Below are 26,549 nucleotides of genomic sequence, written 5' to 3'. Positions count from 1 at the left end.
GAACATTACTTTAGTGCAGACTTAGTGCTTTCTGGTCATTTTGGAGGGTGTGTGTGTGCAAAGTTTGATCCAGCGCAGACATTTTTCGTAGTTGTTTGAGTGTTTAGGGAAGGGAATAAACCGGACACTTCCTTCCAGTCGATCGGGATAACAGTTATCACCGTTGCACAAGACTACAGCGTTTAATCATATTGATTGATTTTTTTTTTTCTTGCCTTTGGATAATCACGCAATGCACCACCGGAAGCCGGATTACTTTGTTTGTCCGTAGCAAAACCCACGACATGATGTCTTGCGTTTTGATTGGTTTACCAGGTTATGCGGGCGTGGTTTACGGTAAGGTCAATTGTTTATTAAGAGAAGAGATTCACCCTGCGTCCTGACAGGCTCCGAGATGGGGCTGGGGTCGCTCAGACCGTAAGAGTTGAGGGCTCTGACGATGAAGAGGTAGACGGTGTTGGGCAAGAGCCCCACCACGGTGTGACGCTCGTGCCGCACGTGGTCGGCCACCGTCTGCCAGGTGCTGCCCACCGATTGGCTGCGGGCGACAAACCATCAAGCCGTCAAAAACAAAATGCCCTCTCTGCGCTGTGACTTGACCAAAGACAAAATGAGCCAATTTGCTGACAGCAGGCAAAATGAGACATCATGTCACACCGAAAGGTGAACCGGGAGGGATGCCTGCTGATGCTGATAATGAAATGCGCAACATTTGAAATGGGCTGCCCTTTGTATGCTCATGTTAGCATTGTTTCACTCACTTATCACAGTATCTGCTGATAACAAGCTAATCCGGATAGAATGATAAGAGGGATGGAAGTTGCAGTGACATTTGAAATCCAATGCCATCAAATGCTATTACAGTAACAAACTGCAGATACAGTATTTTCATCAGCATTGGGGAGTACTTAAGTAGATGTTTTAGGTATTTTTTTTGGTTTGAATATTTATTTTTCTGAAGACATCTGACTTTTACTACCTATAAGGTTGTAAAAAAAAATACATAAAATGACAAGCATCCCCCGGGGATGTTTTAATAAAGTAAAATAAATAAATAAATAAATAAATTAATTAATTAATTTAAAAAAAACTCCAAAATCCTTCAATTTTAAAAGAGCCAATATCAGCCGATTACATAGAAAAATATATACAGTATTGAAAGAAATCTGAATATATACCAAAACGTGAATCTGCAATTTTGCAACCTCTGCTTTTTCCAACATGGTGTGCCTAATGAAGTGTCCAGCGAATGTAGTTGCTGATGTTGCACAAGCATCTCCAGCAAACGACATTGTAAACTGGCGTGGAGAAGGGAGCAAGACAGAAGTGCCAATGTGACCACTGCAATAACTGTCACCACCCTTCTCCTCTTCCGCAGTCAACCTTCCACTCTCCCTGTTGGATCTCGTTCCCTCGGGAAATGTAAATCATTTGAGATGAAGAGGCCAGGCTTCAATAAGGGGGATAAAAAGTCACGGATTAAAACAGACACCGACACAGTCCACGGTGCATTAAAAAACTGGAGATCATTTCTTTTAAGATTAAAAAAAAGGGTGGAAAGTGCCGAAGTTAAATGTCAGTACTTGGCTTGATAAACCTCAACAGCGAACCCCCCCAAAATTGGCAACAATTGTAAATAATAGATTGCCACTGAAAAGTGTCAATATGTTTATTATTTTGGTCCAAACGTGAGACTTTGAGGGTGACAACAACTGAAAACCACCGCATGAGATGATGTGAGTCTACCTAATAAAGCGACCGTTGAGTGCAGACTGACGTCGCACGTACCTGAAGGCCTCCAGGACGTAGGAGGTGACGGCGGCTCCGCCCTCGTGCGGGTTGGACTGCCAGGTGAGGGTGACGCTGTTTCTGGTCACGTCGGTCACCACGGGCTTCTGCGGGGGCCCCGGCAGCTGGATGAACTCGGAAATTCGGGACGGGGACGAGACGGGGCCTTCTGTTGAGGACGGGGACAGCGAGGGTGGGGTTTTGGAGACGACAAGCGCAACACGGAGACCAAGTACCTCGGACAGTCAGCATCCCGCTCCAGCTGGACTCCCCCGTGGGGCTGGACGCCACGCACGTGTACATGCCCGAGTCCGTCTCCTGTTGGGGACAAAGTCAGCATTTGAGGATGACACGGGACACAAATTGGGGAAAAGGTCATCAAACTCCAGAGACCAGAAAAATATTGAAGATATAAAACTGCTGGCTGGCTACCGCCAAGTTCATTGTGACAATTTCATGCGTTGGAGCTCTCCTGAGGGGGCCCCAGTGAAGCCTGAGGGATCCCGACTGCAGTCAGAACAAACTATTCACCCCTACAACCAAATTTAATAGGAATATATGGGTAATTGGTCTGACAGTCCTTGAATATTTTCAGTTAGGACCGGGGCACAGTAAGGTGCATCATTTCAACGTTTGCCACTCAGTGTGTCTGGGCTGTAAATTCCCTGTTTGGTTTTTGTTTCTCCAAATCCATACTGTGCTCATAGAAGAATATCTTGGGGCTGTTCAATAAGAATGTCTTTTTTTCAATTGAGAAATTGGGGTGCCGTTTTGGGGACCCGTCAGGCTTCCTGTTCTGTCTCCCTCTGTTTGTTGTTTTTTTGTGTCCCATGGACGGGTTGTACCTGTTGAAGTGAATATCGTTCTGTACTTGTGTCATGTGCAGTGTTGATAAACTTGTGATTTGATTACATTTCATTAAAAAATGTGTTTTTTATTTTTGTTTTGTTTTTTTGTAAAAGGAGCCACAGTCAGCGGTAACAGTTAAAAAAAAACAAAAACAAAACTAATTAGCATCTTGAAATCTTAAAAAAAAAAAATAATAATAAAAAATACTAGTTGTGCTTATAGCTTAAAAAAAAAAAAATCATAGATTTAATCGGCTTTAATCCTGATAGTTTTTATTTAAGATTGGACAGCGGCATGGAGTATTTATTTATTTATTAAAAAGATATTTCTATTATTATTATCATTTATATTTATATTTCAGAGTTGCAAGGCACCATAATCCTGGAAAGTTTGTAGATTGGATTTATCATAGTTTTTGTTGGCCAAGAAGGGTGGGTACCCTTGGTGGAAAAAAAGATGGGGGTGCAAATTTTGAAAAGGAGGGGAAAAAAAGTGCGAAAATAATCATGGACATATCTTTGAAAAAACAACAACAAAAGAGTTTAAGAGTTTTAGGGGTGCATATAATCCTAGAATTTTTTAAGACTGAACAGAGGCTAAGGATAGTGACGATGATGATGATAATAAAAATAAAATAAAATAATAATAATAATAATAATAATAATAATAATAATAATAATAATAATAATAATAATAATAATAATAATAATAATAATGTATTTTTTTAAGAACCAGTTTGCAGTAATTTGATTCCAAGGAATTGTTTGTGTGCCTGACAGTTCACATAACATGGAAATATAGTGTATTTTTGTTCTGATCTCTACCGTTTATATCGTTATTTTGATGTGTGTTGAGTGTGAAGGCTTCTGGGCTTATAAATATTTGTTTTGAGAGTAAGTTTAATATCCATATGTAGACTAATTTACCCATAAACCTCTTCAGATGCTGTTGCATCTGTAATTGTAAGCATAAGCAACCCTGCGTGTCACGGGGCAGCACATTCAGTAGGACACATTTAGTGTCCAGAATCGAGTTGCCCCGCCCCGCCCTGCCCCGTGCCGCACTGCCGCAAAGATCCAGAGACCTAATGAGATCATGCTCCGCAGTGTTGACCTTGGCGGCGTGCAAGCAGGTGAACATCTTTAGATGACTTCAGCTCGTCAATGAAATATTGATGGCGCGATGTCGGTGCAACGGCGGGGTAAATATTTTTAGTCCCTGACGCGTCATCTTCATTTCTACTTTTTTTTTTTCCCCTCGCACTCCCTCGACACCCCCCGACGCTACACTAATGCATCTCTTCTGTTCCATTGAGCACATTGCCATGGCAGACCAACCTCCCCTCCTCTTCGTCTTCCTCTTCCTCTCAGCGGTGCACTGGAGCAAACCTTAATGCAAAGTTTGCAAGAGCAGCCAATAAGCGGGCCTTTTAATTAGAAGCCAGTTAGATGATTAATCGGCTATCTCCAGTCAATTAAGGATGAAGGATGCCGCCTCTCCAACCTCCAGGTGGGGTTACGAAACCAAACTTCATCAAAGCACAGCGCATTAGCATTTGCAAACAGGAGCCTTCATTAACGTTACAATTATGCACCGCGTGAACACGTAATTGCGACGGGGAGCGATACGTGCCACCGCGGAGACGTCGCTCTTTCAAACTCACTCTGAATGTTATGAACTCATTTGGAATTTGGCATCAAAGACGTGAATTGGGGAGGAAAACTAAACGGGGGCTGAAGGTCGGACAGGCTTGTTTTACGTTTGACGCCAAGCCAATTAGGAGACTTAAAAATGTCATCATAAAAAGCTCTTTTGTTGCCATGGTTACCTGGATTAAGACCTTTAATGTGGAAGTCAACCTTAAACATTTCTTGACAATATGTTATATGTGACCTCACTAGTCTAAACATGACATACTGATTAATATTACATTTGTGGAATATGAGTTATGAAGCAAAATGCAGCTGTTTTTGTCCATCTCAGGGGGTGGCCATTTTGCCACTTGCTGTCGACTAAAGATGACATCACAGTTGTTTAGGCGACAACCAATCATAGCTCACCTGTTATCTGATGCAGCGCTGTGATTGGTTGTTACCTGAGACCTGAGCAACTGTGATGTCATCTTCAGTCCACAGCAAGTGGCAAAATGGCCGCCCCCTGATGGATAAAAACGGTTGCATTTTGTTGTTTAACTCGTATTCCATGAACAAAATAATAACCAAAGTATAATATTTAGACTAGCGGGGCTGCATATAACATAATATTGTGAAAAAAGATTGGGGGGTTGACTTCTTTATTGTAAATGAAACACATCTGATGCTAACTTTATTGATGTCCAACAAGTTGCCACCTCGACGTTAACACTACACAATGACAGTCGAAGTCGATTAATCTGCAATCACGTCAATTTGTGTCAGAGTTTTGCAAGTTCCAACTCACTTTAGTGTCGACTCCAAAAAAAGAATCTGTTTAGCTTTTTCTTTGGCTTTTTTTTTTACTCACCTCTATGTCTCTTATTTCCAACGTTCCATTCTCCGCCAACATCAAGCGAGCGTCGTTCCCCTCAATCGCATCTCCGTCTTTCTCCCATGAAATCCTGACCGAGGGTCCTCCGATGACTCGGCAGTGCAGGCGGGCCGTGGCGCCCCGGGACACCGTGTGATTGGCCGGACCTTGGCGAATGATCGGGGGGATCTGGCCTGAAGGTCCTAACATGGAGGGATAAAGACCTTTTCATGGCAATGACCTCCATCATTGGGTTTGTCAAAGGCATTTTCTTACATCTATGTATGAAATGTTAGTTTGGTGCAATTTAGAAAAAAAAAAAAAAAAACGCCAGTTTCTAAAGAGCACATATGAACCATTAATCCAAACAATGCACAAGTCAATTAATCAGTCGGCCCCTCAATGAACATATAAACTAGGTCTGAATTTTTTAATTAACAGTTGGAATGTTAATTACAGCTGGCGTTCAAGCAATTTAACCTCTTTTGTCAAACAACATTTAAGGGTTCGGTGCCAAAGCATCTGCCACGTCCAAGTATTGCTGCTGACTAAACACCTTATAATTATGAGGTGAAAGGTCAAGCTGGTTGGACCGAATCCGGTTAATCGTACCTCCTTCCACCTCCAGCAGGGCCTTGCTCAGCACGCTGCCCGCCACACTGATGGCCTGGCAGATGTAGAAGCCCGAATCCTCCGGGTGGACGTCGGTGATGGTCAGCTCCCCTTTCATGGACACGGCGTAACGACCGGACTGGGATGGCGGTTGGCCAGGGAACAGCAACATCTAAACGACATGGCAGACAGTCGTTAAGCGGTAACGATGACATGTCCGTGTAAATGAGCAAGGTAAAATAACCAGGTTGATGGATGCTGTTCCACTCCAGTCCTCTAGGTGGCAATGAAAATTACACGCCCACACACATTATGGGCTCAGGTACTGGGATCGAGAGAATTACATGTCGCACTATTCTTACTTTGGGAAAAGGGAGGTCTGTCTAAGAGGGATGGCCTCTATTTGAGGAAATAGGTCAATACTGCTGTTTTTGCTAGCAACAGAGCTCAAATGGTCTCAGCAGATCTTAGTGATTATATGCACTGACATAATGATAGCTATCAGCCTGCGCCATATTTTTAATTGGTATAAGCAGGTATCTGTTACTGAAGGATGGCTACAATTTATTGTGTTGTTTTTCTTTTTCATCTAAGAAAATCAGGGTGCCGCTTGGATGACCCTAAGGCTTCCTTTTTCCGTGTCCGAAGGGCTGGTCTTTTTTTTTTTTTTTTTTTTTTTTTTTTTTTTAAATGTTGTTTGGTTTTTACTGTTGAGTGAATTTTATTGCTATGTATTAGTGCATATGCAATGGCAAATTCAATTCCATTTATTAGGGTGCCTTTCCTCACAGGGTTCTTCTGTGCCCCGCCATATTGGGTTTGCGTGTGTGTTTGTGGGTGCGATCATGGGGATATGGGGGGAAGGGGTGGGTTTTTCTTTATATTGTATTATGGAATTTTTCATTATTCAGCACCTTGAGTTGCATTCGAATGTATGTTTGATTTGAGGAACTATGGTCGGTATTGCTCTTTTGCGTAGCAACTGAGTTAAACTAAGCTCAGAAGACAATCGTGTTTAAATTGTTACAGCTACTGTCCCCCCCATTAGACCAATATTTCTTTTCCAGTGGTTTTGATGAGCAACGGAGTTCAAACAGGTTCAGAAGACAAACTGAACTGATGTAGTTATTGTTATTACACTTTTGGGAAAACAAAGGAGTCTTTGTAAGAAATTTTGGTATAATAAAAAGGGTTAACATGGCCTGTTTTGTTGTTTTCCACATGATGGCCCCAAACAGATGTTTTGCGCTTTTTCTTCCATTTTCCAGAGTGGGAAATAGCATAGATGTGTTTGCACATCCATGCACGTTATTCCTGTAAGAGGCTTAGACTTGAGTGGAAGGACCAGGGTTAGAAGGCTGCACATAATCCCCACAAACAGACCCCGATGACAAAAAAAAAAAAAAAAACAGACCTGAGGCAGACAAAAAAAACAACAACAACAACATTTGAAGCAGCTTCTTGCTGTTTATTTATAGCCGCCACGTGGAAGGAGGACACCATTTGTCTTCAAGTAACGCCCGGAGAGGCACTTGGCACACCTGCTGTACTTCCTCCTCCAACTCTCCTCCCATCCGCTCGACAGAAAGACAGAAGCTCCTTCCAAATTATGCTGCAATATCTTCTTAAGAAGGTGTCACAAAAGTTTTCGCCGAGAGTCACGCCGGCGTTCAAGCGACTGTTGAAATTCCTCACCTGGCTGCCCTCTTTCTGCCAAAAGATGGCAGGCGGGGGGTTACCCGTGGTGCCACACTGGAAGGTGACGCTCCTCCCCTGGGAGGCGATCTGGTCCCGCGGCTTGGAAGCGATCTGAGGTGGCACTGCAGAGGAGAAGAAGACAACGATGAAGGAACACAAGACTAGCTTGTTAAGCACATTCTTTTCCTCACTGTCATCAACATTGCCCCTAACGCACGTGATTTTACAACTCATCAATGATGTATAGGCCATTAAACCTCGTGGCTTTTAGTCCGTCCTTATGTTTGCAAGCAAGCACATTTTGAGCATCCGACATAAGATCAGATCATGTGCAGTGGAACAACCAAAATGTTCTGGGGGGGATGCATCCAAAGTCAAAATACAAATACAAAATACATGCGTGATGTCCCATGTTCCATTGTAAGTACCTAGCAAATAATACATTCAAACAAACATTACAATCAGAATGAAATTAAAACCTTTTCGTAAATAAAAGCAAATATGCTGCTTACAATCATAACACTATGCTGAAAGATCAGGACCTAATATCAAAATTCAAATAGGTCATTTTATATACTTGCTATGGATGGATACACCATAAAATGAAACATTTTTTGAAACACATAGTTAGCCTTTTGTTAGTAAATAGATAAGTCAATGTCAATTTTATTTGTATAGCACACTTCATATGGCAAGCATAAACTCAATGTGCAAGATAAAAAGCAAACTAGCAATACTTTAAAAATGCAATTAAAACTGACAAATAACACAATAAGCAAGGAAACAAATTAAAAGCTAGTGAGATAGCTTAATGACTTAGTTAGCAACCGTATGCTAACTAGCATTTGACTACATAGCTAAGCTAGCTTTATACATCTACTTAGCTGTATAAAGCTAAAATAGCTATCTAAATATAAATTAAGCTAGCTAGCTAGCTTTGGATAGTTTCGTTGTTTTTTACTTTTAGCTTGCTAGTTTAGGTAGAAGTTAAACTTTTAGAGGTAGCTTTGGATTAGTTTGATGTTTACTATTACTATGATTTAAACGTACTTACGTTAGTTTGCCTTTAGTTAGTAACTTTAGATCGTTTGGTTCGGCATTAGAGTGAATTTCTGAACACGCCCTAAAACACATTGGCTGCTATTGGCTATTCTGGGACAAAGAAAGACCAAACTGCACTGGCTTCTACTAGTTAAGTAAAATTGACAATTTGGGGGGGGAATCGCTAACATCCATTGAAAGAGAGTGACAACATTTTTAATTGGTGTATGTGTGGAACGTGGGCTGCATGACTGAGTCACATGATGCTATCTCATCATGTTGATTTCCGCCGCCCATGTCTTTGGCAAACACACTCGCCTCTGAACGCGCAGCTTCTGCTGCCTCGCCTGCTCTTGTCCACATATGCACGCAAACACAACGCTGCTGCCTCAAAAACACACGCATACACGACAAAACCACACACATATCCACGCACACACGCAAGCTGTAGACTCGACTCGAGTCCAGATGACGTATGGCACTTTTATAAGCAATTACACTTGGTCGTTTCGCAGTAGCTTTACATAAATTATCCCACTATGTCAGTGTGTATTATTAACACCTTGTCAAGATTACAGCATCAGAGAACATTAATAAGGCTAAAATGTTCAAGGTCTGTGTTCTATGTTACCAGTCACTTTCCCCCAAAATAGATCTACAGCCTTTCAGAGATTAGCTTTGTTTGTCATAGCAAGAATTCAACACCCAAATAATTGGAAGTCCAGTCCATGGGTGATGTTATTGCACTACCGTCACAACTTCCTCCTTCTGCGTTATTAGTCTTTCAGAGATTGTTCTTCAAAGGCGCAATCCACGCATACCGATAATCAGGACAATTTTAAGAGTGATTATCCTGTGGTGTGAATGATATTTGCTCACAGATGCCAACAATCGTAAATGTTCAACCTGTTCACAATCGGAAAATCAATGTGTACGGTCAGCACCACGGTTGTCAGTGGTTATGAGGGTTAAACAGAATGGTGTTATGAATTAAATTTTTACTGTACTGGTCATCTGAAGTACACAACACGTCACCACATACCAACAGTTATGCCTGATTGAGGATGTTTATTTATCCTCTTCCGTTCAAAGTCAGCAAAAAGTCCAATTGTTAGATATACTTGAAAGATGATCCTGAGTGATTATCCTGTGGTGTGGGCTCACCATTGTAAATACTAAACATGTTCAATATTGAGGATTGCAAACTGGCCATCTGGAACATACTTGCCCATGTTTTTATACTCTCATGTGCTGTTTTATAGACGTCACATGCTTAAACAAATCAGTTAACTCATTCAACCCCAAAAACATATTTATATGTTTTTGATGTTTTTTTTTGTTTTTTTTATGCTGTAGCATACAGAAGGCTTTGATCTGAAGAGGTCGCTTAAAGCAATGGTAGTTATTACAGAATATGGCCAGCAGGTGGCAGCAGAGTATAAGAGATCAGCCAGGGCCATGTTGCAACAAGCTCTTTTTCTCAGTTTTTAACAGGTTTGTGAATAATGATGAAACTTAGATATATTCTAATGCTCATTGCTGCTAAACGGAAACAGATACAAACATACTTTTTTTTTTCTTGATGAAAGAAGAGACTCATCTTTCTTTTGGTAGGTACAATGTTTTTATAGCAATAGAACACAATATTCTGTGGGCCTTACAAAATCAGTCCAAATCCCGTAAAACAGCCGGGAGGGAAGGGGCTTGCTTCAGTGAAAATGCATGGGAGTGAATAAGTTAAGATGTTAAAAATTGCGGCGTATACCCTGTATAAGTCATAACAAGAATCGCACTGCTTTTAGAGTATATCAAACTAGCTTAAAGTCAAACGTTGCTCCTCGCATTAATAAGTAATTGCAGTAATTGGACGCAAAGAAATGCAATGTGGAAAGAGTGAGAATTAATTTGAGCAATAGGACAGGGAAAGACATGGAAGGATTTATGAGCCTGTGATGTATTAATTTGGACTTGCACTTATCTAAAGTTTTTTTTTTTTTTTTTGTGCTCCTGAAAGCGAAAGAGGAGGCGCTGTCTGTCAAACAGGAAAATAAGAATACGAAACGACAAGGAGGAGACAACATGGGGGGAGTGGAGGGGGGTTGTGGAAGTTACGCAGCCGGCCAGCTGGAATGATGATAGGGTTTGAAACAAGACGGAGAGAGATGGAAAATTAATGAGATGGATGAAACAGGCAGCGACATCACAAAAGCGCCGATAGCGTGCAGAAAAGAAAAAAACACACACACACACACACACAGCGAATGGGAGTGAATGGCAATTTGCTGGGATTGGATTTCATTTAGACCGATAAAAGCCTTAGTGGAAGAAGGCGTTTGAATCCAGACGAAGGAAAGAGTGGCCCGCAGCGTGAGGAAAACCAGGAAGTAGAAGGGGAAGAGGAGTCATCATGTCTTATTAATGCAGCGACTGCTCGCCAGCAGTGAGTTCAAGCGCACGTCCAGCAAACATCTGTCAAATGGCCTAATCCCAACAGTTTAGCGTAATCCAAAGATTAGATGCACTCAACACTACTAACTCGGCCCAAAACAAGCACTGGCTGGACAGGAAATGACCAGATTTCTTTTTTTTTATTTTTTTAATGTGTGAAGCTGTGGACGTGAACAGAATATTAGTGCCATGCTGAAAATGTGGGAAAAAAAGAAGAGATTATAGTGATAATTAAAAAAAGAGAGAGAAAAGAGAAATTTTTGAAGAGGAAATGTTAAGAATTACATCATATTTTATGTTTGGAGAGGGAAAGTTGTTGGGGGAAAAATCAAGATAGAATGTTTATTTTTATATAAAAAAAATAATTTCTACAAAAGATGCAGTTATATTTTAGAAAAAAACCTGCAACAAATATTTTGTAATAAAAAAGCCAAAATTGAGTTATTTTATTTTTTTTATTTTTCAAGGGTCTTGGGGGTGCTGGAGCCTATCCCAGCTGGCTTCGGGCAGTAGGCGGGTTACACCCTGAACTGGTTGCCAGCCAATTTCAGGGCAACGCCCCCCCACACACACATATATATATATGTATATATATATATATATATATATATATATATATATATATATATATATATATATATATATATGTATATAAAATTTATTTTAGAATATGCATATTTTGTAAAGATTTTCTTTAAAGACAAAAGTGAATTTGATGAAAAAAATATAATCAAAAAGCATAGAAAAATAGCCAAAATCTTACAAAAATAACTTTTTTTTCTAGAAAAATGTTGCTTGAAGTTGAAATTAAACAATGGAAAAAAAATTCAGTAAATGTAATTAGAAAAAAGTACAGATTTTTGGAGTAGAATTTCATCTCCATCTTTAAAGAAAATGTTTATATTCTTGAGAAAAATGTAATCAAAATGTAATTTTTTTATTTATTTTTATTTTTTTTAGTAGAGTACAATACATTATGAATCCTAATCTTTCAAGAATGACTTTTTTTGGGGTGGAGTGGACAGTCCACATTTGAGCGGCTCTATCTCTCTCTAATACAATTAAAGTAGTAGTCCTGATATGATTAATAATTTGAAGTTGATTTGCCAAATGGCAGTTTTACATTTTTGGACTTTTTTTTTACATGTATTTTCTGTAATTAAAGATTTTTTAGAAATACCTGGCAGTCCGGATCATATGCTCTGGCAGGCTATAGAAGGCCTGGACGCGTTTTCATGCATGCTTGAACGTGTTCAGCCCGCATACATGATGTGTTCTTCATCTTCATCTTCTTACCGTGCACCTGCAGCATGGCCGAGGCCTCCGTCTTGCCCACGCTGTTTTCCGACGTGCAGGTGTACGTCCCCTCATCCTGTTCCTTGACGCGGAATAAACGCAGGCTGTTGCCGTTGCGGATCTCGAACCTAACAAATGGAGAACGCAGCAGGAAGTCATGCTATCATCATTTGGAGAAGGATTCGCGTTGGTTTAAAAGGTCAAGCCAGTATTACGTGCATAACAAGCTGGAACAGAAGCTTTTGTTGCAAAGTATGGAAAGTCATTCCAATGAGAAATTAAACTAATCCTCAGCAATTAATTCAAATATGAACTAAACCACAAAGTGAGCAAGTGCAGTACTGTATTATTTAATAAGCTTAGCTAAGTAGACCATATATTGAGATAGAAGAAAAAAGGGGGAAGAAATCGGTCACAGGATAATTCTGCCGACTAATGAATCCTTTTATGATCCTTTTTATATTAAGTTATGTCAGCGCACCGATCCACACTCATATTCATCCACTACTAATGTCTTCTAAATCACGTATGGAAAATTTCTGTCTATTTTCGAGAGAGGAAAAAAAAGAAGCTTCATTTAGAATGTTGGAATTTTTTTAGTGGAAAAATTGCAATTAATAATAATGAAATAATTAATAATTACATTTATTTATTTATTTAAAAGTAATGTATAAGAATAATGCCAAATAAAATAAAATAAATATAAAATAATGAAATATAAAAAAAATATAAAATATATTAAAAAAAACAAAAATAAAATAATGCCAAAAAAAATTGCATTTTTATTTGTCGAGAATGAAAACGTTTTTTTGTTTTTTTTTTTTTAAATTGTTGAGGTCAAACCCTTACCTCCCTCGGGGGAGTTCCCCGTCCTCTCGCCGCCATCTCACAGTGGGAGGAGGATCGCCGTGGACCTCGCACAGGAAGTCGACGGTGTCATCCTCCATGACCACCTGGTTGACGGGCCTGCGCACCAGCACGGGTCGCTCGTACACCACCAGCTCGGCGGGGTCGCTGTCGCGCTCGCCCACCATGTTGGTGCCCACGCACACGTACATGCCCGCGTCGCCTTTCCTGGTGTGCGAGATCATCAGCTTGCCCCCGCGCACCTAAAAATAAACGCATCAACATTAACTCAGAAAGGCAATTATTTTTTTTTTGTATATTCAAGCAGAATTCCTGAAAGAAAAAAACTGAAAGTAAATCAACACAACAGTGAATTCAACAACAAAGACTTATCGGAAAAATATTGATTGAGATTGAAAAATATATTTTTTGGGAAAAAAAATCAATATTTCAAGAACACAGCCATCATTTTTCAATTCAATTCAAATCACTGGATAATAATGTGACATTATGCACATCTTTCAGCATTAAGAACATATATCACAATAAAATGGAGAATGACATTGTAATACTACAGAAAAAATGTTGCAATATTATCAGTATAAATCAAAATATTACATGAGCTAAATCCACCTGTTTTTTCCAATCTCAGGGGGCGGCCATTTTGCTACTTGCTATCACCTAAAAATGACCTCACAGTGCCTAAAGGCTCAACTTGCGAACGTCACATGACCAAAGCCATAGAACAGGTGAGCCCTGATTTGTCGTTACATGAGCCCTTATGCTGCATTCGAGGATGGTCGGAAGTCGGACTTTTGCGAGTTCAAACCAGGAAGTGTGTATAAGAACTTGAACTAGGAAATTCCACTTGCGAAGTCGGAAAAAAAAAAAAGGACCCCAACTTCACCGAAGGACTGCAAGTGACGTTACTCTACAACGGTGACCCGTTTGGAAACACAGAACGTGAATGGTAGAACACAATTTACTTGAGTATTAAACTAGATAGCTTCCTTCATTCATAAACTGTTTGGAATGATTATGAAATAAGATAAAAACAATAAATTAAGCAAATTTGCTAGAAGGTAATTTTGCTGGAGGTCAAAATGAGTTTTGAGACCCAAAATAAAAAACAATTTATCACTGTCCGCCATTTTGGTTGTTTACTTTCGCCTCAAATTGTTTCAGGTCGGAGCTGGAAAAAAACCCCAATTCAGATATATCCGACTTCCGAGCATCCTCGAATGCAGCATAAGGCACTGTGATGTCATTATCAAGCAAGTGGCAAAATGGCCGCCCCCTGAGATTGATCAAAAACAGGTGGAATTTTGCTGCTTAATTCATTTTCCATAAACGCAATAATCAACAAAATGCTGTGTTTAGACTACTGGATATGCATGGAACATATGTTTGTTCAGAAAATTCTCAACTTGTTTTGAATATTTGGCCATTACTCACCGAGATGCGTTCATCTTTGGTGTTGACCCTGACGTTGTTACGCTTCCAAGACACCAGAGGTTCGGGGTGGCCACGGGGGGGCACGCACTCCAGGACGGCGGGCTCGCCGGCGGCCACCACCACGTCACTCGGCGCTTGACGGAAATCATCTCGGAGGACTGCAGAGGGAAACCCCCCCCCCCCCCACAAGAGTTAATTAGTTCATTTGGGATGTCAGGTGGGCGAGAAGCAGGCGGCCATATTGCTGGTGAAACATTTGTTTCAATTTTTTAGTCTTGCTTTGCGTGACTCTTGTAGCGTTTTCCTCTTTTGTCCTTCCTGGTGGCGCTAATGAATAATGCACGTCTCTCCGTCCTACACTGAGTAAACAAATAACATTGCGGATTCATAATTCATAGGTGGGGGGTGCTGCTGTGTGTATTTACAAAAACATTAGGTTATCTTTTCAAATCAATCAGTAATATACTGTAGCTTTTAGCCGTGACTAAATCTTGAGTTTGCACCTGTGTATGTGGGGGAAGTTTGACTTTGCAAAGTTGTGATATCTTTTAATTTCCTGCTGTGATTGGCAGACCAAAGCTCCGGTGTCAAGTCGAGCCGGCTCCTCCATGGCAGAATCCATCATTGTAATCTCTCGCAGCAGATCAACTTGGAGAACTTTTATCAGGCATCCTAAAGTACCTCAAAGTAACCCTTTGAAAAATGCTTCAATCTGCTTCAGCGTGGAGGTGAAAAGCGGCTCGTTAGCATCATCGATTCAAGTGAACAGTTAGCGCTAGCTCGCAAATTAGATTTCATAATGACATGCGATTTTCACAGAAAATTAATGTATGCCTGTACATATTATATGTTGCGTGTTTGTGTTCGAATATCTTTTTTTTTTTTTGATTTAGAACTACTGTAATATCAATGCTACTTTCATTATCCTTGGCTTTTTGTTTTATGTGCTAGCATTAAGCTAACGGGCGTATGAAAAAGTGGTGTGGTTTGGTTAAACACTAAATGTCATCATTAAGTTTGTGCCAATAGATGAATAAATCAGAAGAGATGGCACTCACCAAATCTTATATTTTCAAACGATACAGAATTTCAATTTCAATGGGAGGGATTGAATGTGAGCCCCATCGATGATCCACGGCATGTGCCTACGAGCTCAGTGGAGACGATGACGACTGGCGCAGCATCAATATTCAAACCCGCCGGGCTCCTGTGAAGCTCATTTGAAATGAAATGATGGCGGGGCTGTAAAAATGGAATGTTATCATCAAATGTCTTGGGTAAACGGCGATGAATATTCCAACAACTTTGCAAGAGTTCTGTCGACGCACCTCCGATTATTTTAGACGGAGGAAAAGTGACCTTTTGCAGAAATGAGGCCTCATTAGGGATGTCAGTACGTACTCTCATACACATTTATATTCATTTGCTTAATGTAGATGTGTGTGTATGTGACCAAGCAGCAGTGGTGCAATCAACACCTCAGTTGAAAGCACAAAAATGAATTTGCATCTTGTTTCCGCTACGTTGATATCACCTTCCATTAAATAGAAGGGTATTCAAAATGTATTTTTTAACAAACTAAAATTGCTATACCAAGGTAATATTTAAAAAAATATACCAGACATAATGTAATTTTCAAACAAACTGAGAAAATATTATTGCAATCATGATACTACAATACATTATGGAAGTCCATTCAAAATGGCGCGCGGGAGAGATTACAGTTTGATTCCTTCAGCATTCAATGACCAGAAATAACCGCAGCAGCTAACGGCACTGGAAGAATTTATTTCGAAAGAAGGCGGACCTACTGTACATTACGCTTACTTGTGAGAAGCAAAGACATCGGCGGCCATCTTACGTTGCCACTTTCTAAGACCGCCTAACTTGAATGCATTGATTTCTCTGTAGAGTTTTCACGTTTTAATTTTCTGTCTCGATTGCGAAAATGCAAGTAACGGGCGGCCATCTTACGTTGCCACTTGCTAAGGTCGCCTAACTTGAATACATTGATTTCTCTTGTGGCGTTTTCACGTTTTAATTTTCTGTCTCTATGGCGAAAATGCAAGCAACGGGCGGCCATCTTACGTTGCCACTTGCTGAGGTCGCCTAACTTGAATACATTGACTTCTTGGTGGCTTTTCACGTTTTAATTTTCTGTCTCGATTGCGAAAATGCAAGTAACGGCATCCATCTGACGTTGCTGGCCGCCTAACTTGAATACTGTACGTTTTGACATTATTTTCTGTCTCTATGACGAAAATGCCACCGATAAGACTGAGAGGAGCGCTACATGCACATTTCATCGGTAAGCGATTACACCATTTGAGGTGCGCTTGCACAGAAGTTTGGCAATATTTGTTCACCAACTACGGCAACTACACTCGGTCAAAATACGTAGAGAGGTCACAAAAGACTCAACTTTGCTGATTGGTTCTTTCCACTGTCTGTTTGGTTAGATGTGCCCCGCCTCAGAAATGTGATTGATGACAACTGTGTCCAGACTCACTCGCTGGTACAAAAATGAGTCTGGTTTCCAGGCTAGTATTGCATTAGGTTGAAAAACGACAACGCGATAACTATATTTGTTGCCATCACCCACCCCAATCCCCAAATGTGAAAACAGAAAGGGCTCCATTTTGGCTCCTGTTGCGAGCGCTGCTCTGAACACACAAAATGTGATCCCTTTCCAAATAAACCCGTGTGACATTTGCTCTGTACACAAACAGTCTCTGATGCAGCTTTCAATCCAAAGCCTTGGATCAAAGTCTTCAAAGCGGGCACTGAATAAGAGGGCGTACACTTAACTCAGCCTGAGGGCCTCGATAGACAGATGGTACTTGAGAGAGAGGAGAAAGTTCCAGAGGGTGACAAAATAAAACTTTTCCTAGGCTGCCTTCTTAAGCACTTGTCCAAGGATGACTAATGGCGGCTCCATTGTTTCACTTAAAGTGCAGCTAATGAGATCCTTCCTGCTCCCACTTTAAACCTTCGCTGTGACAGAACTGGACGCCCGGGCCCCACTCCAGTCCCAGAGCCAAACTTCTCCGCCATAACAGCATCGAGTCCGACAAGTGATCCTCTTCAAATGCTCGCTGCGTCCGCGCTCGTGACCCTGCCTCTTCGCCAGCAAGACAAATCCTCCCGCAAAAACTCCCTAAGGCGCTTCCTATGCACTTAAATAAAAGACAAAACAGGGCTAAATGAGTGTTGCATCATCATTCCATGCAGGGAGCCCAGCTCTCACCGGATCAACGTTGATATCCCCACAGAAATGAGCGTGAGGAAGACTAATCCAAACAAAACAAAAAACACATACAGTTTCATTCGCTTGCTTGTTTTTATGCTAATCGATTGTGAGCGTGGAAAAAAAAAACAGCGGCCATGGGGCGATTTAGTCAACAGGCGACAAGCTATTTACATAAGTGACACACTGAAGGAAACATGATGCTCCACTGTCAGAGTGTGAACGGGAAAATGTGCAGTCAAGGGGAAGCGTTTTTCGATCAAGTCCTCTCAGGGACATGTGAGCACATATCGTGAGTACAATGTTTTTTCTGAACACGTGAAACAATGTGACTTCATTTTGTTATTGTTTGTATGAGTAATAAATGAATGCATTTTTTTATGTTCATAACACTTCCTCTTCCTCATCTTCACACCAATATAGAAGTCGTAACAATGCTACAATGCTACATGCTAGGTAAACAATGAAACACAATACTCCAAATTGCTGTTCAATATAATAGTATTACACATCATAGTAGTACTTCCTATGGTAACAAAGCAACACTATACGCAATGTAACGGTACTACACATTACATAGTGCTTTTTTAAATATTACCAAACCATGCTCCCAAAAACGTATTTATATGTTTTGGCTTCGCTGCAGCCTCTGAACTGGAGAGAATGCTTAAAGCAATGGTAGTTATTACAAAAACGGCCAGCAGATGGCATCAGAGTATAAGAGATCAAAAAGCTCTTTTCCCCACTATTTTAAACAAACTTGTGTAATGATAAAACGTAGCCATATAATTGATGCAAAATGGAAACAGATAGAAATATACTTTTTTTTTCCTGATGAAAGAAGAGGCCCTAATCTTTCTTTTGGTAATTTCCACGTTTTTATAGCAATAGGACACAATATTCTATGGGCCTTGCAAAATCAGTCAAAATCCAGTAAAACAGCAAAAATGTCCTGGGAGTGAATGAGTTAATGATGTTTACAGGAGGTCTGCTCGCGAGATGGGAGGAGCAAGATGGCCGTCCTGTGACTTCAATGGCTTGCACGGGCGTGTACGGGCTATTGGCTATCCAGTCATGTATTGAGGTCAGTGAGTACTACACATTGAACAGCCTAACAGTACGCAGTGATACGTGATGTAACGATACTACACAATGACACGCACAAGACAAGCTAACACTTTGCTATGTAACACTATACTATTGTGCTACATAATGTAACAGTACTACACAATATTACAGTACTACACCGTGTAACAATTTCACACAGTACTACCTATTACAGATTATTGATCCCTAAAAGAAGCCTAGTGGGAGTAAAGGAACAAGTGGTTGTTTTCGTGTGTGTTTTTCGTGTGTGTTTCATTTGGCAGTAAGGCCATTAGGGACGTGGTCTGTTTCCAGCGGCCCGTCACAGCTAATGAAGACGTCGGCTGTTGAGGCGACGGCGATTACTTTAATCCTCGCATTGTCTCATTGTGAGGCTGGAGGATGACACTCGTAAACCCGTAAAAGTCCTCCGCCTCGCAGCGAGACGGCAATTACACAGGTGTTTTTTTTTTTTTTTTTTTTGCTCCGCAAGTGCGGGACGGCCAACCTCCCCGCTGGGGGATCCCGTGCTAAGTCTGACACCTAATTAATTTATCACCGTGCACACTGCTGCCCCTTTTTTTTTTTTTTTATGATTATTGCAGTCTCCTTGTATGCATGTCATTATAATGTCTGCCCTGCTTAACAAGCTCATTTGACGACTTTTCTGCTCATGGTTGGAAGTCAAAACGGATCCATTTTGATGACAACAAAGTGGAAATGAGCAAGTTTAGAATTTTAGGGGGTTAAAACAGGTTTTTTTTCCTCCCCAATGCATTTCAATGGCTGCCAATTATACACTGATTTTTGCTACTTGCAGGCTAACCCAGTTTCTACCCACTGTCCACTGTGCCTTTTGATCAACATTTAGTGCACTCCAGTTCATCAACAATCAATCCCATCAGTAAGAAGAAAGAGTCTAAAAAAAAATGTTTTTCTTCATTTGCCTCAAGCTACTGCGCTTCAGCGCTCTGATTCGTCCATGCAAGGGCATGGAACTTCATTTCCTTGATCTGTATATTCTCAAACTTTTTAAAAGCGATTGGAGATTCTCCTTTTATGTTCTAAACTCATTACTGCTCGTGTTATATTGAGCAAAAAAAGTGTTGCCTTGACGAACAAGTTTAATTTGCTCTGCGACTATAATTGTATCTCAAATCATTTTCCTGTGTTGAACTGAGTGGAAATGAAATTCATCTGTTCAACTTGTTTAATAACATAAATAGCACTGCACACTACACTGTATTGTACTTTTATTTCACAAAAGCATACAGTAATGACAATTAATAAATAATGAATATAACTATATCAGGAATGTGGCCACCAGGGGGCAGTTTAAAACGAAGATAATAACCCTGCCTTCGCGTGCTATGGCAAAGATGGACCTTATCACTCGTAAACTAATTATGACCGCGTTCTGCTCATGTGCTTTTGCTGTTGTAGCTAAAAACTACACGGAGCAGCTGATGTACTCTTTGCTCATAAAGCTGAACAATTATGGCAAATAATGAGTTGTAAACGTGAGGCAGGCATTCACGTGCAATTTTCTACTCGACAAGTGCTATTTACAATAATTACGATACCACATGAAGGCAGCATTAATACATGAAGAGGTAGTAATTGGTTCATTGTAGTTCAAATTTTTCGCTCAGTGGCAACAGAGGTTATTATTAACTAAAACTAACAAAAAAACTAAAACTAAAATTCAAAAAACAATTTTGTTAACGAAATAAAATAAAAATGAAAAAGCTTTTTTAAAAAATGAAAACTAACTGAAACTACATTTTATGTTTACAAAAATAACGAAAACTAACAAAAATTATATCAAAAATGTCCGTAGTTTTACTCTTTGGTAATTAATTTAATGCATGAGCCTTTGGGATAATTTTAAATATTATTTTAAGATTTATTTTGATATTAACCAGAATAAGTAAGTTTGAAATTGTGTCACATAGAAGCGACGTCATCTAGCAGCAGCCAATTGAAAGTATTTAACAATTAGTTTTAAACTAAAACTAATACTGAAACTAACTAAACATAAACTAAACATTAAATAACAAAAACTGACAAAAACTAACAGAAACACCATGAAAACTGATAACAACTAACTAAATTAAACTACGATATCCCTGATGGCAACCATTTGGCCTGTTTTCTGACGTTTATTCCCGATCAGGATCTACAGGCCTATGTGTCGATATCTCTCTCGCCTAAAGCCAGCTGGTATCGGCCCCAGATCACCTGCGACCCTGATGGGGACAAGCACTAGAGTTCGCCTCAGCTGATTCACAACAAGATTAATCAACATTCCATTCCACCAATTGGCACTGTAGGATCAATTTCTACCTTAACGTTTCTCCAAATGAATGAAGCATTAGTGTCCAAACACAGCAGGCGAAAATAGCGGCCGACACATGCAAGTTTGATTTGTTCATAATCCCCCATCATGGAACATCTGGACGCAGAGCCTTTTAAAGCAACTTTTCTTTTTTATTTGTCCTACTTTACTGTAATCCTCCCACGCCATGTGACCGAGCGTCTCTTCACTGACGCGTTCGCATCGGTCGCTGAATGCCGCCGTAGCCGCCGCAGTACGCCGTGTGTGGCGATGAGGCACTTCGGAGGGAAGCGCCACTCGCATCTGCCCCCTCATTGTCTCATTATTGTGTGTGTTTTCTTTTTCCATTTTCAAGGTTTTGGAGGCTTACGGTTAAAGAGAATAACGACAGTGGCTGATGTAAGAGCAAAAAGCACTTAAATACAAGATTCTCACTGGCTGGTAAACAGAGAAAGTAAATGATGAATACAAATAATACTGTTATGAAATGTTACACATCTGTACATGGCCATTTTAGATTTAATCAGAAGCAAGCTAAGCCTGCGAGCAGACTCATATTGTAGGAGTTTTTAATTATTATTGTATTATTTGAGTGAGTAGCTCTGCTGTTTCTTTGTCATTTGCCTTTTTTTTTTAAAAATGATTTTGCACATATTATGAATCCAAAAGACTTGGAAAGAGGCTCACATCATTTCAAACATACTACAGACTAGAGGTGTGAATTGTCTAGTACCTGGTGATTTCATCCGTATCACGATTTATAGGTCACGATTCGATTTGATACCGATTAATCCTGATACGACTCGATTAGTTGATTATTGTGATTTTTTTTTCTTAACTCAAATCTTGAAAATACTAATCCGAATACTTGTACATGTATACTGTAAGAATTGTATGAAAATGTATTTATCTGAAATTTGAGGCTTAAAACTGAGCCACTGTATTTAAAAAACAGGTTGCAATATAATAAATAAAATATTAAGGCTAAATGTTCCATTGATATAACAGTCTTCCATGCTTAACTCATTCACTCACAGCCATTTTCACAGAAACAATCCCGTTCGCTCCCAGCTGTTTTACTGGATTTTGACTGATTTTGCTGATGGCCCACAGAATATTGTGTTCAATTGCTATAAAAGCATGGAACAAATCAATCAAAAGAAAGATTAAAATCTCCTCTTTCATCAGGAAAAATTTTTATGTTTCTATCTGTTTCCGTTTTGCAGCAATTAGCATTAGGAGAGAGCTAAGTTTCATCAGTTTTCACAAATCTATTCAAAATTGTAAGGAATTGAGCTTTTTTTTCTACTTGGTCCTGGTTGAGCTCTTTTGCTCTGCTGCCACCTGCTGGCCGTTTGTGTAATAACTACCATTTCTGCAACCGTTCTTTGCAGTTGAGAGGCTGCATCAAAGACTTCTGTATGCTCTAGCATAAAACAACAACAACAACAAAACGTATAAATACGTCTTTGGGACACTTATTTGCATATTTGCACGTTATTGGGAGTAAATGAGTTAAAGTGGGAACATTAACCCTAAGTCTCCATCATAATATTTCCATCAATAATTGATGTTTAAAGGTGGATTTAATGATGTTCTCAAAAAGTGGAAGTCAAACATCTGTTTGTCACGTTTAAAAAACTGCGCAGGCGGACGACCATCCTACCAGCTCTCCTGCTCGTCTGGCGGAAACGCCTCTCAAATGTCGCTAACGTCCGAGCTCATATTCATCATCATCTTCATCAGTCTCTGCAGCCGGCCTCGCTTCACAGGATATCCTCTCGCGGCTCTACGATGAATGGCCGAATCCGAAGCTCAGTACACGAAGCTAGCTACAAGCTACAAACACTCGAAGTGCGCACGTGCAGCTAGGAACGAGCATGCACGACTTCGTTACGCATATTGATTGACAGGATCGAGAAACAATCGTTAAGATGATCGTTAAGACACAGCGACAAAAATATCCTTGAACCCATCTTTAAATATCAATTTGAATTGATACCACAATTGCGCACTGTAATATCGCGATATATCGCTACTGCAGACAGTAGAAAATATGAGTGTGGACAATTCTAAACATGTTTGTGCACATTCTGAAATCATGGACACAAGCTCATAAAGATGCCCTTTTTTTTCTCAAGTCAAGACAAAGACTGAAATAGAGTCCTAGCATGTAGTTAGTATGTGAACTCAAGGGCCAAATTCTATAGAAAACCGTGCATATTTTAATTTTAATAAGAACAGTCATGCATATACTGCTAGCGAGTGTATATAAAAAGAGACACAATCCGGCATGGATCAAATTAGGAGAGTTGACTTTGCGCTGTGCTGCCGAATGTCAATCTCGCTGAAGTCTGTCAGCGGGGCCGCAAAGTCATCCGCTGAGCCTCAGAGCTAAGAGTGGAACAGATGTATGGCTATTCATTAGCGCTCCTGGGACTTGTACCCAAGTCCGTCCGCCACCTGTTGTCGTGCCGCACGCACGCACGAGACGCACAAACACGACCACCAGCTTAAAACTGGCCTCTCATTAACACACTCCCACATCCTCGTCTACCCTGCCAGAGCTAATTGGGTCACTTTTTAGCCCACAGTCAGCACAACCAGCCTCATCGGGGAGGGGGGTGAGGGGGTCTAAGAAGACCACCACCATGCTGGCTGAGCATATGCCCCTCTGCTTGCTAGAGGAAGCCAGATTAGAAGCAAACAGACATGCTAATACTCAGCGCGTGGCTGCAGGGGGAAGTGTGCCTTTAACATCGCTTCCATGTTATTATGTTGTTGACAGAAAACTGACAGAACGCGCTACAAACGGTGAATACGGAAAGTATTCACGCTTCACTTCTTACACTTTTCGTCTATATGTGGTAGGGATGTCACGATAAGGGCAATATCGTGATATCGTGATATTAAAACTGCCACGATATCGTCGTCGTCATGTTCACAATATTTAAAAGGAACACATCTGTTAAAAAAAGTCAAGTTGATTTCCATTTGTGCAGTTTTAGCACCCTATAATGGCTAGTTTATTAGTGAAATTTTAATTTTCATTCGGGATATTTTGGCCTTGTACAATAAATGTTTTTTTTAGTATGAGCTATTTTGTTTTTTTTGTTTTTTTACAATATTGTGATCGTTTTTAAATATCTCCAACTCCCAACAACATCGTGATAATTATCGTATTGTGACCTTCATATCGTGATAATATCGTATCGTGATGTTTGGATATCGTTACATCCCTAATATGTGTTCCAGGAGCTGACAGTGTGATGACGCCAAAGGGATTTTCTGTACAAATCTGAGGCAGCATTCCCTTCAGACAGAGCGACAACATTCTGCGGTCTGATGAGGCAAGAATTGAATACTATGATGAAGCATGATGGTCACCTGATGTTTTTCGGCACTCTTGACCTCAAACTGGGTCGATACTGATGGGCTATCTTTTAGCGACACTCAACACTGCGGAGGACTGGATTCAGGACAGCTTTGTGAATGTCATTGAATGGCCCAGCCAAAGCCCAAATCTGAAGTGCACAGATGCTCCCAATGTAACTTGAGGGAGCTTGAGAGGTGCTGCAAGGAGGAATGGGCCAAACTTGCGCCATCATATTTATCACAATTGAAGCGATAAGGCTGCCCGTAGTCCAACGATAAAATATTATGTACACTATGGAAATGTGAGTTGGACTTAAAAAAAAGTTCAGGGTGTAGCCCGCCTACTGCCCGAAGCCAGCTGAGATAGGCTCCAGCACCCCCCGCAACCCTTGTGAGGAGTAAGCGGTTAAGAAAAAGGATGGATGGATGGATGGATGGATGGATGGATGGATGGATGGATGGATGGATGGATGGATGGATGGATGGATGGATGGATGGATGGATGGATGGATGGATGGATTGACTGACTGATGGATGGATGGATGGATTGGTTGGTGGATGGATGGATGGATGGATGGATGGATGGATGGATGGATGGATGGATGGATGGACGGACGGACGGACGGTTGGATGGATGGATGGATGGATGGATGGATGGATGGATGGATGGATGGATGGATTTGAGTTGTTTTCTTGTTGGCCAACAGTAGCCGTTTGTTCAACACAAATAAAGAGGATGACGTTTCCTGGCAACATTCTTGCAAGACGTCACAGTGCGTTCATATCATTTCTTTTTTTTTTTTTTTTTGTCATTTATGTACAAAATTTTCAAGTTGTCTTCATGGCGTTTTATGCATAGAATTTTGAGGGGAAATGTGAGTTGGATTTAAAAAAAAAAAAAAGACTGTATATTGAAGTATACGGGGTCAATCATATTAATAAGGCTACAACAAGAAACGTGGAATAAATGAAATATTTGAATGAACTTTGAATGAACTACATTTGCTTCCACGTTCTCATTATGTGTGTGTTGCGTTTAGAGTTTGAAGGGGGGGGGGGGGGGGGGGAAATATTCCATAACCTTTATTTATCCAGGTAAGACAAGCGAGAACAGATTCTCATTTGCAAAGCAGACCTGGCGGCAAACAGCAGAAGCAAAACAAAGATTTTGAAATACGGCTGCAACATAACAAAATGTGGAAAAAGGTGAATACTTCGCGGATGCTCCGCATCTCGGTTGGGAGTAGTTTCATGTATCTGAGGAGGCAGCAAGCTGTTTTTAAATGCGGATGTGAGATGCAGATGAGGCCATGCAGTCATGCAGAACGCAGCGCCAGTTCATGAAGCCTCAACACCAGATAAGACTCCAACTGCTGTTTTGCGTCTCCCCAACGCGGACGATTCGACCTTGCTAATCTTTTCCGCAGCTTCCCTAATCAAGGCGCCGACTAATCCATTTCCTCGTGCCAAGGCGAGCGACGGTTCAGCCGGGGGGGGGCCGAGCCGCACTGGCACAATTAAGGCGGAGGGAAGACAATAGGCGCACGTCCCGGGTCGACGGGAACGAATAATAGTCGAGCGAGCGTGTTGTGTGTCTGCTCCCTTACGCCTCAGTTGCACAACAAAGACAAAAAACAAAACGCACACCCTTGTGCACACAGTCAAATCTCAAATGATGCAATTAAAGAGGAAGTCCGCCACAGTTCAGCAACAATCAATGTGATTTGTTCCAACATGGGGGACCTGAATAAAAGACGACACTGTTTGTGTGGAAGAGGAAAATGTGCATCGGTGTCAAAAGCAATAGAAATCTTGCTCAAGCGGGATCTGCACAAACAGTGTGTGAAAAGGATGGGAAAGGATGAATTGTAAATTGACTGGCAGAGGGTCTACCAGATGGGGTTTTAAAACAATTCTGTTCCTGTGTTGTTGCAAGACCACACAAAAGGAAGGCCACTGATTAAT

At 40.7% G+C, this 26,549-nt stretch overlaps 1 protein-coding gene across 1 annotated transcript in view; it reads right to left on the bottom strand.

Annotated features, from left to right (window-relative positions):
* The window catches only part of LOC144033081 (roundabout homolog 2), a 59,540-nt gene that overhangs the window by 14,935 nt on the left and 18,056 nt on the right, over window positions 1-26,549 (bottom strand). Inside the window, exons 3-11 of the mRNA XM_077540877.1 lie at window positions 14,539-14,696; window positions 13,087-13,346; window positions 12,238-12,365; window positions 7,450-7,574; window positions 5,755-5,926; window positions 5,140-5,345; window positions 2,025-2,106; window positions 1,789-1,957; window positions 372-538 (exon numbers count right to left, since the gene is read on the bottom strand). Coding sequence (XP_077397003.1) covers window positions 372-538; window positions 1,789-1,957; window positions 2,025-2,106; window positions 5,140-5,345; window positions 5,755-5,926; window positions 7,450-7,574; window positions 12,238-12,365; window positions 13,087-13,346; window positions 14,539-14,696 — 1,467 coding nt within the window. The remainder of the gene's footprint in view (window positions 1-371; window positions 539-1,788; window positions 1,958-2,024; window positions 2,107-5,139; window positions 5,346-5,754; window positions 5,927-7,449; window positions 7,575-12,237; window positions 12,366-13,086; window positions 13,347-14,538; window positions 14,697-26,549) is intronic.

This window comes from Festucalex cinctus, chromosome 13 (assembly GCF_051991245.1).
Source record: "Festucalex cinctus isolate MCC-2025b chromosome 13, RoL_Fcin_1.0, whole genome shotgun sequence".
NCBI classification, from domain to species: Eukaryota; Metazoa; Chordata; class Actinopteri; order Syngnathiformes; family Syngnathidae; genus Festucalex; species Festucalex cinctus.
This window is presented reverse-complemented; position numbering and strand designations above follow the sequence as displayed.